General features: G+C 36.4%; 1 protein-coding gene across 1 annotated transcript; it reads left to right on the forward strand.

Moving 5' to 3' along the window:
* The first annotated feature begins 18,986 nt into the window (after window positions 1-18,986).
* On the forward strand, window positions 18,987-19,391 carry LOC149945221 (ARL14 effector protein-like). Its single transcript, XM_090176438.1, has one exon. It carries the CDS (start codon window positions 18,987-18,989, stop codon window positions 19,389-19,391), a length of 405 nt encoding a protein of 134 aa, XP_090032564.1.
* The last annotated feature ends 657 nt before the right edge of the window (window positions 19,392-20,048 follow it).

Below are 20,048 nucleotides of genomic sequence, written 5' to 3' on the forward strand. Positions count from 1 at the left end.
ATATGGGCTCCCAAAAAACTACCCCAATAAACCGGACACAGCCTTAAATCTGGCAAACAATATTCTTCCTGGAACCATATTGTTTTCATTAAACTATTAAATGTTTTTTATCCGTGAGGCGAGAAACTTTAATAACAAGTGGCAAAAGTTCATTAATGTACTTTTAGAAGTAAAATGAGTTTGAAGACAAATTTAAGTCATTTTAATTTAAAATCCGTAACATCCTGTATATAAGATATAAAACAAATGAGAGATCAAAGAAATTGAATTGCGTCGGCCAGTTCTGCATTGCCGGGTTTTTAGCGCCTACACCATCATTAAAAATCCTATGATCGCCGCCCCTTTCACCCTCCCCCCTTATTGCGCCCTGAAAGCTAAAATTGGCTGGAACCAAAAGTAACCCAATTACAAGTAAACCTAATTTTTAATTTTTTAAATAATCTATAATGAGTTAATATTGAAAACATTACTTGAAAAACAAATTGAAACACATTTCGAATCGAGATGAGTTCCACGCTACTTCTTGTTGGTATGCGATTAGCCAAGTTCTTTTATCAATATTGACTAATTGGTATGCCAGGTATATTTGTGAAGTATGCTGGTATGCTTTTTAGAAGCTCCCCTTTATTATTTCGTCGCGAAATCACTTGCACCACGTTTTGTAAATAATAACGACGGACTATTAGCCTTTGATAATAATTATTTTTATGATAAAAGTGACAAAATGTGATAATTAAAGATTACTCACGCGAAATAAACAACAAACGCACAAGGAAAAGTAATATAAAATGTATGTAAAATTACACTTTTCATAATTCATTCCCAAAGGTTGTTCTTCCAAGCTCGCATGGAATCATTTTCCTTCAAAACGACAAGAGTTTACTAAATTTGTGACAGAATTATATAGAAAAACAAAAGCCAATTTGATTGATTGCACCGGTCGGTGCTATTACTGCGGGGACCCGAAAGTCCGTCAAGTGCTTTGTTTATATTTTATTTTTATTGAATAAATTATAATTAAGCGGTATGCCTACTGTAAGGTTTTTAAGGAATTCGTCATAGATTTTATGGACGGAAATATTCCTAACCCTTGCTCATAGATTTTAATTCACCAAGGCGGGGGGAAGATGGCGACAAAATGCGAGTCGTGGCCTTATCGTGGAGTGAATTAAATCTGAGAGAGGGGGGTTACATACAGGGAAAGGAAAAAAAATAAAAAAAGAGGGGGAGATTCGAATTCAGAATGGAAACCCTTTGTCGTTAATCAATCACAAAATCTTTATTTAACACTCAAATTTATAAATAACACTAAAATACAAAAACAATGAACAAAATTGCGGGGGGAACTGAGGGGATAATCTTACTTCGCTTCTAGTGATGGTTAGGCCATCTCTACTATGGTTCTTTTAGCTTTTTCCAATATAAGAGGGGAATTTAAACACTAAAAATACACTCTTTGACCTTAAATTTGTTAATGAAACTATCTCTTACTATTTTCTATGGGATCAGTTCCGGTATCCCTACTCTCAGGCATCTTGGTTTCAAAGGATGGAGGGGGCAGAAACAAATATACACTTACACTAAATAATAATAAACACTACAATTAAATACTACAATTAAAGATTCTACAATTAAACAATGACAATAATTAACTCAAAATAATAACAACGGCGAGGGCACAACCCGAACGGAAAAAGTAATCCGAACTGTATAAATACAAGAAGCAGAATGAACTCTCAACCTCGAGGGGACCTGTCTTAAATCCTTTTCTCGGACAATAGCGAGGGATTAAGCTTTCTTTTCTAAAACTTTTTCTCTACTTTTCACTGGCTACTTCGTATTTCGACCCTGGGTACTCTACAAGGGGGGGGGGGGTTATGATGGAAATTCTACTCATCACTTGGTTTCGGTGTCCTCCGCTACGTTGTCGTCTCTCCGTTTACGGGTTTTCTCTTTCCTCGGTTTACGTAAGATGCCCGACACACGCACTTCACAGAACGGGACGTCTTTGGGGATTGCTTGTTTACGCGTTTCTTTATTCACACTTTTCTTTAATTCTCTTTATTTACTCGTCTACGGTTTGGCGGCCGGATTGCGGGTTTCTTCCTATATTATTTTACTTCACAAGCTGACGGGGGCGTAGGTACTTCGGGTTTCGGTCTGAAATGTCCGGCTAGGCTAGGGAATCGGTCTCGGTCATCTGGCTGTCTTCTCTCGGAATGGCTAGATATTGGGTGATCAACAGGTGATTCGAGGGTGTCGAGGGCATTACGCTTCTCAGACCCATTACTGCTTGGCTTATGTTCTTCCGATCGGAATGTCCTGGCTGTGGGTCATCTAGGCAATCATGGAGCGTTGTTCCGATCATGTGGTTTGCATTGAGGGTTAATTAATATTTAAGCGCGACTTCATCGCACATTATTTTATATTTATTTCGACATGGTTCTTCTCTTGCCCGAGAAGCAGAGTTCTGTCAAGTTCTGTCCAGGTCTGCCAAAGCAGAGTTCTATCCGTTCTGTACCATTCTCTCAAGCTCTCTCCACTTCCCTCTTTGGGGCCCTGTCTCTTGGTTTTGTTCGGATTATGGGGGGGCGGGGTTGAAACAAAAAGCAACTGGTGACCTCCCATTTTACCTAGGTCATTGGTGTATTTAAGACTCGTGTCTAGTCATGCGGTGGTGACGTTGTCCGATTTACGAAAGTTCGCTTGGGATTGCGGGGGGGAAATGCCAGAGAGTCTCGAGGTTCCCGATTTTCTGTCTCCAAACGGAAACGTCCGGGCGCCCTCTTGACCCTATGGCGGCAACCTTGGAAAACGTCCGCTTTTCTTGGGATCTTGCTACCTGATAGTTAATATGAAGCTTGTGGACTTAAAATGACTTCATGGGATCGCTGTAAGCTGAGGGAGCTTTACTGGTTTAGTTCGGAAAGTTTTAGGGAAATCTGGGCTGGGAAAGTTTGCTGAATGTATTGCACCATGGTCTTGTGACCGAAATAAAAACACTTTAATTAGCGAGGGATTAATTTTAGCGTTGCCGAAGGCAGGGATTTAGTTTATAATTTATATTGAGAGAATGGTTTAATTAATTATCTTAATTTTATATTTTATCGTGGGGTTTGATCGAGTTCTATAAGGCTTATAAACACTAATTAATTTGTATGTATGGTTCAAAAGTTATTTAAGTTTTTAGTTTATCATTAAATTAAATTTATATTTAACACGGGGATTAGTTTCATTAAATAGAGCTCGGAATTCTAAGAAATTTGACGTATGGGGCTTTACGAATACTTAACAAAAACTGTAAATTTAGAGGGTCAAGAGTGCGGGGAAAACGTAATAACAAAAGTAAATAAAACACAGAAAAAGTAAAAAAAAATAAGTATACGGGGGAAAATGAACCTGAAGGGTTACATATCCCTCCCCTTCGTTAGTGTCCGTCTCGGACATCGCAAAAGTTCAATTATACAATAAGTAAGGTGTCGCTAGTATCTTAAAAACCTTTTAGGGGGACGACATTAAAAATATGTATATATACACGACACCAATTGTCAGATGAAAGAAGCACGACACTTGAATTGTTAGATGAAAAAAAAACACTGAGATATAAAAAAAAAACACTCGATTGTTGGATGACCGCAAAAAAAAACCAAACACTATAACTCAATAATATATATATAAAGAAAATACTGCACAGAAAAAAAATAATCTGATGGTCGTTACCATAGTTTGTGGGTACCCGGCGTAAAATGTTAAATCAAATTAACATTATTTGGGGGTAATTCCACTACTTGTTTAGGGATGGTAGTGGTGGAGTCAAAATATCCATGTAATTGCGGGGGCGAAGGCGGACGATTGGGGCATTCGCGGGCAAAATGTCCCGTCTGAGAACAATGGAAACAACGGTTTTCGTAAGGAGGTTGCGGGGGCGGGGGTGCTATGGGGGTAGGAATGATTTCCTGTCTATAATTATTGGGCTGATAGGATCTTTGGGTCCGGCAAACGCTCGCGGTATGGCCAGACCTTTTACAAAGGTGGCAATAGCTAGACCAGGGGTGAGCGGGAGCTTGTACCGGAGGACTATTGTTCTTCTGGAAAACACCTATTACCGGCTTTAATTGAGTGACAACATGCAACAATTCGTCGACCGAGGAAAATTTCTTAAGATGGAGCAGGGCGGCAAACTCTGGTAACATGCCGGCTTTCATTTGGCGTAAGACGGTGGTTTCGCTAGGTCTACATAGCAGGCGGGCATAAAACACTTTTAATCGGCGAATATAGGCCTCGGGCTCCTCATTAAGTTCCTGTTTACATGTTTGAATTTGATCCCATATCCGGTCCTCATAATCAACCCCAAGATATGCTAATTTAAATTGGTTAACGAAGCTATCCCAATCTTGAATTGTTCCTGAATTATCGCGAAACCAATCACTAGCTTGGTCTTCGAGGGTCAATGGTATAAGGGGCAACATCTCGTTTAAATCAATTTCGGAGGCGCGGGCATATTCCTTTAATTGGAAAATGAAATTGAGGGGGTTCACTTTGTCATCGCCTCTAAATCGGGCTTTTATGGGGGGAATCTTAGGTCCACGGCGAAAAGACATATTCTGTGACCGGAAATGACCAGGGTTATGAGGGGTCTCTTGACTTGTCCCCGGATTTTGGGGCGGTACCTTAACGGGATTTTGATAGAGGCGCGAAAGAGAGGGATCGTTCTCGTTTACTGTAACAGAATTTTGGGGTGGCCCTTGAATTCCACTAATGGGGGTCGAGGTGTTTTGCGGCGCTAAATTTCTGGTTATCGCGCCTGATATAACTGCATCGACGGTCCCTATCCTTTCCGACAAGGCCCTCATTGCATCGGCTTGGCCTCTAGCGGCGTCTACCTGGTCTCTTATCAATTCACCCTGTACCTGGATAGCTCTTACTATTAAATCAGTCGCCGGATTATCGGCTGGGGGCGGGGGTGATCTATCGAGCATCGTGCGGGCTAGATTTTGTATTGCGGCCACTTGCTCACCAACTAGGTTACTTTGGACTTGGACCGCTTGGAGGAGCAAGGTAGTCGCTGGATTATCTGGTGGAGGGGAAGGTGGGGACCTATCAAGTAGGGCACGGGTCATCTCTTGCATCATCTGACCTTGCGCCTGAATCATCTGCATGATCAAATTGTTCTCCGGGTTAATCTGAGGCGTGGGAGGAGATCTATACATCAATTTTCTACTCAGGATTATTACCCCTCTTCCTGCATATATAAATGGTCTAATTATCCTAGCCTTATTTTGGTATACGAAGGTAAGGAAAAAAAACAAAAGCGCTCCTAGCATTAAAAGGTCTCTCGCGGGATATCCCATGACAATATCGATAAATCTGAGAGACTCCATATCGCGTTCTTTAAAGAGATTTTATCGAGGAGGGTATTATACGCTTCTGGCAACACACTACGGATGCTAATACTTATAAATACACTCTTGGGGGAAAAACAGTGAAAAAAAAGGAGATATCGTGATCAACCGACTGACAAATGTCCCTTTATTCTGAATCCTGCCGACTGCGCCATTATGTAAGGTTTTTAAGGAATTCGTCATAGATTTTATGGACGGAAATATTCCTAACCCTTGCTCATAGATTTTAATTCACCAAGGCGGGGGGAAGATGGCGACAAAATGCGAGTCGTGGCCTTATCGTGGAGTGAATTAAATCTGAGAGAGGGGGGTTACATACAGGGAAAGGAAAAAAAATAAAAAAAGAGGGGGAGATTCGAATTCAGAATGGAAACCCTTTGTCGTTAATCAATCACAAAATCTTTATTTAACACTCAAATTTATAAATAACACTAAAATACAAAAACAATGAACAAAATTGCGGGGGGAACTGAGGGGATAATCTTACTTCGCTTCTAGTGATGGTTAGGCCATCTCTACTATGGTTCTTTTAGCTTTTTCCAATATAAGAGGGGAATTTAAACACTAAAAATACACTCTTTGACCTTAAATTTGTTAATGAAACTATCTCTTACTATTTTCTATGGGATCAGTTCCGGTATCCCTACTCTCAGGCATCTTGGTTTCAAAGGATGGAGGGGGCAGAAACAAATATACACTTACACTAAATAATAATAAACACTACAATTAAATACTACAATTAAAGATTCTACAATTAAACAATGACAATAATTAACTCAAAATAATAACAACGGCGAGGGCACAACCCGAACGGAAAAAGTAATCCGAACTGTATAAATACAAGAAGCAGAATGAACTCTCAACCTCGAGGGGACCTGTCTTAAATCCTTTTCTCGGACAATAGCGAGGGATTAAGCTTTCTTTTCTAAAACTTTTTCTCTACTTTTCACTGGCTACTTCGTATTTCGACCCTGGGTACTCTACAAGGGGGGGGGGGGTTATGATGGAAATTCTACTCATCACTTGGTTTCGGTGTCCTCCGCTACGTTGTCGTCTCTCCGTTTACGGGTTTTCTCTTTCCTCGGTTTACGTAAGATGCCCGACACACGCACTTCACAGAACGGGACGTCTTTGGGGATTGCTTGTTTACGCGTTTCTTTATTCACACTTTTCTTTAATTCTCTTTATTTACTCGTCTACGGTTTGGCGGCCGGATTGCGGGTTTCTTCCTATATTATTTTACTTCACAAGCTGACGGGGGCGTAGGTACTTCGGGTTTCGGTCTGAAATGTCCGGCTAGGCTAGGGAATCGGTCTCGGTCATCTGGCTGTCTTCTCTCGGAATGGCTAGATATTGGGTGATCAACAGGTGATTCGAGGGTGTCGAGGGCATTACGCTTCTCAGACCCATTACTGCTTGGCTTATGTTCTTCCGATCGGAATGTCCTGGCTGTGGGTCATCTAGGCAATCATGGAGCGTTGTTCCGATCATGTGGTTTGCATTGAGGGTTAATTAATATTTAAGCGCGACTTCATCGCACATTATTTTATATTTATTTCGACATGGTTCTTCTCTTGCCCGAGAAGCAGAGTTCTGTCAAGTTCTGTCCAGGTCTGCCAAAGCAGAGTTCTATCCGTTCTGTACCATTCTCTCAAGCTCTCTCCACTTCCCTCTTTGGGGCCCTGTCTCTTGGTTTTGTTCGGATTATGGGGGGGCGGGGTTGAAACAAAAAGCAACTGGTGACCTCCCATTTTACCTAGGTCATTGGTGTATTTAAGACTCGTGTCTAGTCATGCGGTGGTGACGTTGTCCGATTTACGAAAGTTCGCTTGGGATTGCGGGGGGGAAATGCCAGAGAGTCTCGAGGTTCCCGATTTTCTGTCTCCAAACGGAAACGTCCGGGCGCCCTCTTGACCCTATGGCGGCAACCTTGGAAAACGTCCGCTTTTCTTGGGATCTTGCTACCTGATAGTTAATATGAAGCTTGTGGACTTAAAATGACTTCATGGGATCGCTGTAAGCTGAGGGAGCTTTACTGGTTTAGTTCGGAAAGTTTTAGGGAAATCTGGGCTGGGAAAGTTTGCTGAATGTATTGCACCATGGTCTTGTGACCGAAATAAAAACACTTTAATTAGCGAGGGATTAATTTTAGCGTTGCCGAAGGCAGGGATTTAGTTTATAATTTATATTGAGAGAATGGTTTAATTAATTATCTTAATTTTATATTTTATCGTGGGGTTTGATCGAGTTCTATAAGGCTTATAAACACTAATTAATTTGTATGTATGGTTCAAAAGTTATTTAAGTTTTTAGTTTATCATTAAATTAAATTTATATTTAACACGGGGATTAGTTTCATTAAATAGAGCTCGGAATTCTAAGAAATTTGACGTATGGGGCTTTACGAATACTTAACAAAAACTGTAAATTTAGAGGGTCAAGAGTGCGGGGAAAACGTAATAACAAAAGTAAATAAAACACAGAAAAAGTAAAAAAAAATAAGTATACGGGGGAAAATGAACCTGAAGGGTTACACTACTTACTATTTGGCAATTTTCGTCCATGTTCGGGTTAATTCCGTTAGTCGTGCATTTCCTTAATTATCACGATTGTAAATTTTTCCATTTATCTCTAACAGCTATATTAGTGTAGTATTGTTTTTTTGTTTCCTATTTATTCCAGTGTTATCTATTTTTAGTACCTTTGATATTTTTTTTGGTTCGTTGTATTATATTTTACTCTGGTTTTACTTTCCATTGGCATTGTGTCACCGAGCACTACCCGTATCGTTAGTTTATATTTCGTTATGTAGTTTTATCATCAATGCCCCATTTCCCTTTTTATTACATTGACTCACAAATAAGTGTGACACTTATTAGAGTAATAGGTGATGCTTACAACGTATGACCTGAGTGTCACTTATCAGAGGCCGTTCTAATATGACTGAAAGTAACAAATAAGTGACACTTATTGGAGTAATAGGCGATACTTACAACGTATGACCTGAAGTAACAAATAAGTGTGGCACTTATCGGAGGCCATTCTAATATGACCAAAAGTTACCAATAAGTGTGACACTTATCGGAGTTATACGCGATGCTCACAACGTATGACCTGAAGTAATAAATAAGTGTGACACTTATCGGAGGTCGTTCTAATATGACCAAAATTAACAAATAAGTGTGACACTTTTCGGAGTAATACGCAATGCTTACAACGTATGACCTGATGTAACAAATAAGTGTGACATTTATCGGAGTAATACGCGATGCTTACAATATATGACCTGAATTAACAGTGTGTAAGAATTTATAGCCCGGTGTACCTAGTAACCGAGACCATACCACCGGAGGCCTATCATCATAGTGCCCTACGCCAGCGTCCCCAAGACCGGACAGGTGACAAATCCAGCATGGGTAGCAGTACCCCACTACTAATGGTCGCCCCTTTGACGCAAGCTACTCAACCCAGCAGAAGGTGCAGCAATGGGTGGACCAATCCTCACTTCGCACACAGCAGTGGGATTAAGAGTGGATGCTATAGCAACTCCAGCCGACACCCTACATACGTAGGTAAGGAGTCAAACCCTTTGGAGAGAGCTCCTAAAGGGGAACGACGAGCACACAGCAGCCCAAGTAACCCGGCATAGCTGACACCGGAGATCCTGGTGGACCCCAAAAGGCCGGGAAACAGGACCGCCGTGCCCGCATATGGAGGCTCGCCGCCCCACAGCAGGCTACCCAATCCGCCAAGGCGGCCAGTTTGCCTGGACCGTCTCCGTTAGCCTGAACCGAAGCTCAGTATCCAGCCCAAACCTGACCGAAGTCGGAGGTGGAGATAGGACCATTTGATCGGAGCTAACATCTCCCAGTGCGCCACCGCCCTTATTGGTTACAAGAGCCGGACCCCGACTCCCCGGTAAAGCCACCAGTTATTGCACACTCTGACCCATTAAGGGCCTGACCCGAATTAACAAATAAGTGTGACACTTATCGGAGTAATAGGCGATGCTTACAACGTAAGACCTGAAGTAACAAAGAAGTGTGACCCTTATCGGAGGCCGTTCTAATATGACCGAAAGTAACAAATACGTGTGACATTATCGGAGTAATACGAAATGCTTACAACGTATGACCTGAAGTAACAAATAACTGTGACACTTATCGGAGTAATACGCGATGTTAACAACGTATGACCTGAAGTAACAAATAAGTGTGACACTTATCGGAGTAATACGAGATTCTTACAACGTATGACCTGAAGTAACAAAAAAATTTACCGATTCCTTAATCACCTTGTTTTTTATAATTAGTGGAACCAAAATAATGATCTTTTTAGGTATATTTGCCAAATTATGACAAGCCACATTTCTAACGATAAAAGAAACTTTAATGATAAGCCAAATTTATAATGATAAGATGCGTTAACATTGAAGCTCTAGTTTATTTAATAAAGAAAAAATACGTACATAGGTTAAATTAATTAGTGTTCAATAGAAAAATATTAAAAAAATAAAATAAAATAAATTAAATACATAAAATATATTAAATAGTATAAATATATTAAATAGTATAAATATATTAAATAGTATAAATATATTAAATAGTATAAATATATTAAATAGTATAAATATATTAAATAGTATAAATATATTAAATAGTATAAATATATTAAATAGTATAAATATATTAAATAGTATAAATATATACATAGGTTTAATTTAAGAGAAGAAATATATATATTGGTTAAATAAAAAATAAAAAATCTTTACATATACATATAGGTTACATAAAATATAAAAATCTTTACATAACACATAGGTTAAATTAAATAGCAAAATATATACATATACATAGGTAATTTATTAAAAGTTGGTTCGTGTGCAGTTTCCTCAGCGGTTGGTTTCTTAGTGTTTGGCTCGTCAGTGGTTGGCTTGCCTTCGACTGGCTCGTTATCGCCGTCCACCTTTTTTGGGGGGGAAAAACGAGATCCTCCGCCACAAAAGTATACAAATAGTCATCCTCGTCTCTTTAAGCTTGTTTTAGATTTTTATAACGCGCATCATCCCTTTTGCCAATTGGAAATTCATTAGTTCAAATTCAAGTACTGAAGTATTCTTTGTGTTATGAGTAGAATTGTGATTCTATACCATATGACCTGTTTGATAGTTTAAATTCTGGCGTTCAGAAGGTCGCGGGTTTTATTTTTAAAAACACTCTATAGTAAAAACGCTTGTACTATAGAGTGTTGTTAAATTAAATTTTAAAGAAACCAATTTAACACTGTTAAACTTGATATCATAGGTCGGGGGGCTCTGGGCTTCAAAGATTAGAATGCCGATCTCTGCTTGATATATAACGGTTTAATTGAGAGCCGTGCAATTAAATAATATTATCGCCTTCTTCGCGAACTTGTTTTGCAATTTTTTCCAAGTATTTGTCTTTTGTTTTTGTATTTGCTGTACAGTAGGGCTCGTGATGGTGGTACTTAGTAAAAGCGCTGCCTACGTTAATCAAGGCCCGTGTGCGACTCCCATTTCCTATTTATTTTGGCAATTTAAGTCGCCGTATTCTCTCACCACGAGCACTGTTTCTTGGACCTGCGTGATGTCACACATTTGAAATCATAGTTTTCCCGCCATTTGCTGCAGAAAGTTAGGTTGCGTCGTCTGCTAGCGTTTTATCGCTATTTTGATGCCCAGACATCCAATATTAATTAGGAAAGGTAATTTATTTCTTGGTCTAATTTTTAATTGATCTACTGTAACGTGAGAAAATATGACTATTCTCTTTTAGGAGTGAAAAATTAGTGCAATTGAAATATAATAATTAATATGCCAAGGCTTCACGATGGTGGTATGCAATGTACCTGGTTGCAATGAAAGTGCAAAGAAGAGAAATAGAAGAAACCGGACGGAAAATAATGAAAACTTTATTAGTTTTCACATTGTATCTAGAGAAAAAGCCTTGCAAAGAAAATGGATTTGCAGCATTTTTAATAAAAGAGACTTTGATGATATCAGTGAGTACTTAAAAGAATTTGCTGCCAACAGAGAATGTAAGGTGTGTTGCCTGCATTTTACAAAGGAATATTTAAGTATCTCATGCGATAAACAAATGTGATATTTCAAGTTTGCGTGATATAAACTCAAACCGAAAAAACTGTGATCAGATATTTTCCCAAAATTACAATCAATCAACAAGTCCATTTTCAACACATCTCATTACTCTCTCACCTATAACCAATCTAATTGGCCAATCTAAAGGTATTCGTATCAGGCGAGAGAAAAGAACTCCAACTCTTGAACAGTATGAACCGTACAGTAGTCCTTATAAGAAATATAAGGAAAATGAAGATTTGGAGGCATTACCAAGAACAATAATGATGGTAAGAGGATAGAGCAGTCAAGAAATACATTTAAAAAAGGTCTTAAACGTCTTGAAACACCATTAACATTAGAAATCCGCCAAACATATCGCAGTAAAAGACTTCGCTCTCAACGAAAAAAGCAACCATGAGTACTCAACTAAAGAAGTCAGATACAAACCAAAATATCTAACTGTACGTTTGAAAAGGTTAACTAAAACACGCCTTTTTGTTGGCAGAGGAGCGTACAGAATAATACGACTGTTTAGTAAAACTTATTCAAATGCGCCGTTGCTCAAGTTAATAAAAGAACATGACAATGGAGGTCTTAAGAGCCCCAGCAGGCTACTAATTTCACTTTGGATAGTCGTAACGGGCTTTGCAGTATCTACAGTTAAGATTTTTCCTAAAAATCTTGTGCTTTCTACTTATAGTCAAATTGTTTTACCTTATTTTAGTTCAGCACTAAAATGCCACTGTTCAGAAAATTTAAAACTTACAAAAGTACTACTCGAAAAATATTTTAGACCACTATTGTACAATCATGCATCAACCCAGGCCACCATCACTCGGACAATTCATAACACACTAGCTGTTCCACAATGTGAAATGGTCTCGATGAAAAGAAAACCATTGTAGGATAAATTGTCCTCTAAAACCACAGCAATTGGACTAGCATAAACCTGTTGTCCAGCTTTTATATAATACTCCCACCTTTGTCGGCTTTTGTTATAACGACCTGGTTCGTTTTACTTAATGTCTTAAGTTCTTTTGCAGCTTTGATTTCTTCTTGGGTTATGTTGCAATGATGACGCGGTATTTTTGAGGAATTTAGAGTGTTTTTAATAAAAGTACGAATCGAAGATTTTTGTCCGTAGTCTAGTCCCACTATGCTGCTTTCGGCACTACATATGATGGTTTTCACTGAAATATTTGCTGGAGTAATAGCAAAGCCAAGGCCTCTGTTTACAAGTTGAGTTTGAGGTTCTGATAAAACTATTGAAGATAAATTCTTAATTTTTGGCGGAGGTTCATTAGCTGTTGTGATGATTTGAATGTTGGGAAAATTGAGTAATGCGGGAAGATAGACTCGAGCAGTTGGGTTGTGTGCATTTTCCGATGATCTGTTTTGAAGGTTTTGTAATTTAAGTTGAAGGTTGTTTTTACCGATTTTATGGTGATACCTTTTGTGTTTGGCCCCATGGCTTAGCTTGTCTTTCTGAATTCCACAATCATTTAAACTCAATCAATACAGCCATTCAATTTACCATAGAAACTGAACAAGACAGCAAACTGCCCTTAATAGACATTCTTATACATAACAACCAGGCCACCCTCCAATTTGAAACATCAGTTTATCGTAAGCCTTGCAATGCCGTATCTTATTTACACTCGAAATCATGCCACCATCCTTCCCAAAAAATAAGTGCTCTATCAACATTAATTCACCGCGCTTTTACCATTTCCTCCAATTCTTCCTTCCTCTCCTCCGAATAAAAATTAGTTAAATCCACAGCTTTAAATCATTCTTTTTCGTAATCCCAGATAGGTCACATAATAATAAAAATATCAAAAAATTATCTAATACCGTCAGTTTTCAAACAACTCTAGCTCCTGAAGTTTCAGAACGTAAAAAATCTTTCATCCCAGCATGTATCCCCTTTTATCCTGGCTTCTCTCAAAAAATAGCCAAAAATCTTAAATCAGTAGGTCTCGATCCTATTTATCTCCCACCACCCAAATTGTCAGCTTTATTATGTAAAAACAAAGAAACAAACTGCCCTCCTCAACAAGGCCATCATTTATAAAATCTCCTGTGAATGTGGTGATTATTACATTGGCAATGCCGTCGCCCATTTCATCAAAGGCTAAATATTAATAATAATAATAATAATAATAATCAGCTAGGCTAATACCGAAGGCACCACCTTAGGCCTAAGTCATCAAGCGACTTTTGAAGCCTTTTAAATTCAGGTGGCCGGGTTACACTGCGTAGGAGGATGGTGGCAAGCCCTGCATGCCACGCGATCGAGCCAGCAGCTCCCTACACTAACTTTTACCGTTAACCTCAACAAGTTTTTATGTTTTTGTGTTTTAAAGAACCCAAAATTAAAACCACCCGTACAATAATAGCGAACACCTTCGTGTTTTTGGCCATAATTCTAGGTGGGACTCAATAGACATACTAGCTCAACCAAATTTACATAAAACTCATTTTAATGTACGCAAATCTATCGAAATTTTAAAAAATAAATCTGCGCAATGTTTAAACCGAAACGTAGGATTTTTAAATAAATAAATTGTGAATTTTAAAACCGTTTTAAGTCTCTTTTCATTCAATATATACGTTACAAAAAATTTCTAAAAATATTCTATAAAATCTTATAGAGCCTTAGGTAAGACTAGGGTTTTCTATACACTATAGACTTTTCTATAAAAATTATATAGAAAAAAATATTTTTAATTCATTATTTTTATAGAAATTTTATAGAATTGTTTCTATGGAATTTCTAAAGATTTTGTACATAAATTATATATCTTATATATAAACTTTCTATAGAATAAAAATAACTTAAGTTATAAATACATATATTTTTCTTTATAAATTATGTAGAAAACTCCAATAATTCTATAGAAGAAGAAACAAAAATTGCAATTAAGCAGAGAATACTTTATTAAACTATCAAAAAATTAAAAGGTACAACATCAGTCGCTTTCAATGGTGTTAACAAAATTAGCAACATATATATCCGTCAAAATGTGACATATCAAGAATAATAATTTTATTTTTAATGAATGTGACTGGATATACTTTAATTTAATTCTTGGGTTTTGTCAAAACTACAATTTGCCAACGTAAAGATCTATCACAATATTCCTTTAAAGGTATCATAGTTTTAAAAATATTTGTCAAGCAAGAGCATTTCACCGCACAAGAGCAATCTTTTATAGATAAAAAATTTTCTATCAATCTTAAACTACCATCACTGACAAGCGAGTAATACCCCACCATTACTTCTTTTCGAACTTTCCTTGCTTTAAAATGTAAATCCACTGACTGTCATTTTCTTAAACTTAGTGACTGTTAAATTTTCAATGTCATTAGATACAACACGCTGAAGAGCTGATTTTTCAGATTTATTTACGAAACCCACTTTGGTACACCATAAATTTCTGTTTGGTCACTGATCACACTCACTCTTTTTAGTAGAGGATATCCTCGAAGAACCTCATGAAAATATTCTTCACCCTTTATTTTTTCATTTAGGTATGAATATTGTGAGAGGCGTGACATTTCACCCATAATTGATAGTTAATCCGCAATTTGTATTCGAAAATTTTTATTTCCATGAATAAGATTTAGAAGCTTTTCCTGTTCTCAAATTGAAAACATGATACTGCCCATAACGGTCCCAAATTTCTAATTGTTTCATGGAGATGTAATAACAAATGCACGTTATAAGAGCAGTTTCAAATTACGTATAATTTCTGATATTTCTTTACAAATTGGTTTTAATGCACCGCGGCCTCATTTATTGTAGCTTCTGAAATTTGGGTAGGTGATAGTAGCCAAGTCACTCCAAGAACTAACTTTAGCCAGTGTTGATAATATTTTTCATCTAAGTGGCCTTTAGCACTACCGCAGAGTAGTACAACAACCATGACCGAAACTCGTTCGCTTTCCATTGCTTCCGATCCCTAATTGACCTCGGTGTTCTTGTTATCTCATCTGGTGGCTTGATCGATAGCAACTTCTCATCTATTGCCTTGATAGATTTACCCAAATAATTAACCTCACTATGGTTTGAAGTACAAACCACAAGAACGTCGTTGCTCGAACTACACCTTGGCACACAGAATGCATATAATCTACTACGAATCCATCAATTATGTTAAAATATGACATAAGCATTATGATACTGAATCCTTTTACACCATTTACAGGTTTCCCTGACAAAACAGCTAATTCGGCATCTTGATTCATTTGAATACTATCTCGAGATCTGCTTAAACATAAACACGACAATGTCCTTGTCCTTTGTTTACAGTTTTACCTTCATTTAAGCAGAATACACAACCAAACGCACCATTAAACTGATTAATCTTCTGTAGGGTACATCTAGCTACACTTTAACTTTGATTAATTCTTCATTTTTCTGAAATTGAAGACCCATACTTAATAGATGATTCATTTCATCAACAAATGGTTTAAGAAAAGTATTCATTTCTGGCTTCTCTTCACCAAACCAAAGGGCAGAAAGTTGTGCTGTCTTCTCTTTAGAACAGTTTAGTTCATTGAACACATATAGTAAAGGCCAAATATTATAACCAGATGAGTTAAAAACAGGTATGCCATCAGTGTTCCAAGTAACTGACATGTCACCATCACGCATTGGAAGTTTCTTATATTGAATACCTTCTCTCATGCAGAGGGATATTTTGTTGCTTTTTGTATTTTGACAGCCCGTGTGTCTATTTTCTAGCAATGAAATAATTTGCTGCTCAATCAAAAACAAATTAAGTAATTTCCCTTTCTCAAAGACTCCTCAACTGATACAAAAGTTTTGCAATGGTTGCATTTCCTAATCTCGGTACCTATGTACGCTTTGCAAATTCTACAATAATCGTGGCAAACAAATTGTGCCTTTGAATTTTCAAATTGTTTATAGAACAAAAAGTGAATGTGGCAGCCTCGAGGTTTCTGGCAAAGACATTAATAATAAATGCAAAGTCATTAATTTCAGTTATGATATGTTGTGGCTTCTTTACTTTGCTTGTTACGAATTATATATCTCATGGTTAACAATAAACTCTTTTTCAAAGTAATTGCTGATCCTGGGTAGAGGTCATCATCCTGATATTGAAGTTATGTTAATTAAGTCCCATAGCAAGGGCTTAATGCGATGACATTTAAAAAATAAAAAAATAATCAGCTTGGCTAAAACAAAATGACAATAAGTTACCAACAAGGTTTTCAACATGACTTACACCACTTTCAACCTCAGAATCTTCCTCAACATTAATAAAATCCATTCCCTTGAAAATAAAAACATTAAATAATAGTAAAATATTAAATTATAAGTTTAAATATTTAAAAAAACTAATCTTGTAATTTCAGTTGTACTGATTAACACTAATTTATTTCGTGTACTCTAGATATACCCTAGCTGACAATCTAAATAGCCAATCTAACAACTCAAACGTTAAAAAACTAGCTGTACTTATTAATTTGTCATATTTATAACAAGGATTCGAAGCCGTTTACACTTTACCTAACAATACCTAAACTAAAAGCCGAAATTTACATTTCTACACCATTAGCTTAGAATCCTTGAATAAAATTGATTTTCCACAAAAAAGTTAAAATTTACAAACTAAAATTTTATATATTTTAAGAAAAAATATTTTTAAATAAACAACCAAAGGAAGAAAGAGTTCACAGACATGTTATTTCTCACAAACTAAAAAAAAATATTCAGTTTGACATACTGTCAGTTAAAGTGACTCTCGCTTGTTCGAGTCGTGAACTTTTCATATGAGCTGACATTATAAATAGCAAATCTAACAACTCGAACCTTAAAAGAACTGTACTTTTTAATGTGTTATAATCATAAAAAGGATTCAAAGCAGTTTATACTTTACCTAACAATACCTCAACTAAAAACACAAATTTATATTTCTACACCATATTAGCTTAGAATCCTTAAAGTTGATTTTACTCAAATAGTTAAAATTTTCAACCTAAAATTAAATATACTTGAAGAAATACTAAATTTGCATATAAAAACATAGTGAGAAAAGAGTTCACAAAATTATATGAAGTTGTCACTTACATTAAAATCAGTTTGCGGCGTTTTTGATATACATGCGCATTCTTCTGGATGAAATGAAGATGAAAAAGATAATGTATCTTCGTCAAGTTTTGGTCGTTTAGAAGTGATGTTTGTTTCTATATCTCTGGAATTGACAGTTTCTTGACAATCTGGGTGATTATTTTCAACAGCGTTGCTTTTATTACTGTCCAACTTCTCTCTAGCTTTTCTAAGCCTGTATTCTGTTTTCCTTGGAATATCCTTTTTCCCCCATAAAAACTCTTTATATATTTTCGTTGGTAGCATGATTTAATTAATTTATGGTAAAAGGTATTACAATTATAAATAAGGCAAATATTAATTTGAAATAACAAAGAAATTAACAAATTATGTTAACTTATTTTTCAATCGATTTCAATCCTGAAGAATTTAATATCGTAGACCTGCTAATAAAATCCGCATGCTGCGGTGACCGCAGTGCGGCCCTGTAGAAGATGCGTGGTTTCACGAAGTAGAGCAACTATAATTTAATATTCTTTTGGTGTTCTTTTAAAAATAATTACAGCCAGAATTGGTAATTATTTAATTTATTTTACCACGAAGATTTTTCAATCGATCTTATCTCAGTAAAGCTATCGAACTTTTTTTTAGAAATTATCTTTCAATTGAGTAATTCCAGGTCAAATCAACCAGGTCCAAACCACTCAAGTTTCCAATTTTGATGAAATTTGGCAAAGGGGTGTGGTTAAGTATAAATTGAACCCCTGTAAAGGGAAAATGGCCAAAAAGAAAATTTGGGGTAGTTATGAGACAAACACAAATTTGGCTACTTTTCCGAAATCTATTGCACTTAATCCAATAAATGGCTATAACTTTGGTTCTATTAATGATAGAGACGTGTTCTTTGAGTCATTTTAAAAAGAAAGACCACAGTATCGCGTTTCCAATCAATTTTGAAAACAAAGAGATTTGAAATTGTTTTTAGAAATTTCAAATTTTCAAAGCGGTCGCTCGTGGATACCCAAAATTCCTTATTTTTAAAAAAATATTTTTTTATTTAAATTGACTTACCTGGTGCTGATACATGCTGTGTATAATTATTTTCTTGTATATTGGATCTTTGACGAAGTTACGCGCAATTTACTAAACCCCCACCACTACCAATTTTGACCATTTTGAAATGCTCAGATTTTCGTGAAAATTGTCCGAATTGATTTTCTTTTTTAATTTTTATAGACTTTTCTCTTGGTAATTTATGATGTATAAAAATTTTGATTTTATTATTTAGTTAGATTTGTCCATTTACATAATATTACATATATTAATTTAGTTTCGCCACACCAGGTGTCACCACATACTGAAACCAAGAGTTTTCTGATTAGAGGTAGAAATCGTTTAAGCCACAATGACTACTACAAAATGCTATTTTGGTGAATTGAATAGTGAAAACTGTTTTAAAGAAACAGAATTGCATGAAGTGAAATATTACGCACCCAAAGATTTTACACTAGAAGAAGTTTTCCTGATTAACATCAGAAGTGGAGAAAAAACTTGGCCAAATATTTGCCAACTTCATGTAAATTCTTATTTGCACTATTACGTACAAAGGCAAGCTTTATGTTGCGATCCACAGAAGAAACACAAAAGAAAAATTAAGGAGAATTTGAAATTGGTAACGTTGGATCTTTACTTCAAATCAAAACATCTTCAACTGAAAAAAAACCTTCTGCCTGGGATGAAACTATGCACAAACTGCATGACATTGATTTCTAATATGACACTGGAAGCTGGCACAGAATTTACAGATTGAAACTTAAGCTATTGCTGTTCTATTGTATTAAATATACATGTACACTCTGTTAAAAATTCTAAAATGCTCGAGGCGACCGAGAAATAATATCTTATTGTTGAGGAAAAAACAATTTTCATCGTTTCAATGCAGGTAACACAATAAGCATATATATATATATATATATATATATTGATTTAACGAGTTGCTGGAACGCTGTGGTTATATGCCGGATTAATAATATTGATTAATTAGGCATTTTAGAATTTTCCGAATGAGACCCGAATTGTCGATACACCATATCTTAGCAGCCGTTTGACGTAGCCGGATGAAAATGACACTTTTTAAATATGAATCCACCCTTGTGAATCCAAAAATGCAGGTTTCAGCGGCGTAACATCATAATTAAAAAAGCTGTCAAAAACGATATTTGGCGTTTCTGGCGGATATGGAAATGCTACACGTGAATCAAGTAGCTATCATTCATAGTTTTTGAGATAACCGCAAATAAGTGCCAAAATCCCAACGGCCGAAGACTTATTTAACAGAGTGTACATGTACCTATTTTCTATTAAAGTTAACTATCTCGACATTTTTTATAATAAAGGTAAGTAAAATTACCAAGATAAAAGTATAAAAATTACAAAAAACTATAAAGCAATTTTGATTAAGACAAAT

This window comes from Leiobunum rupestre, chromosome 5 (genome assembly GCF_980474605.1).
Source record: "Leiobunum rupestre chromosome 5, qqLeiRupe1.1.hap1, whole genome shotgun sequence".
NCBI classification, from domain to species: domain Eukaryota; kingdom Metazoa; phylum Arthropoda; class Arachnida; order Opiliones; family Sclerosomatidae; genus Leiobunum; species Leiobunum rupestre.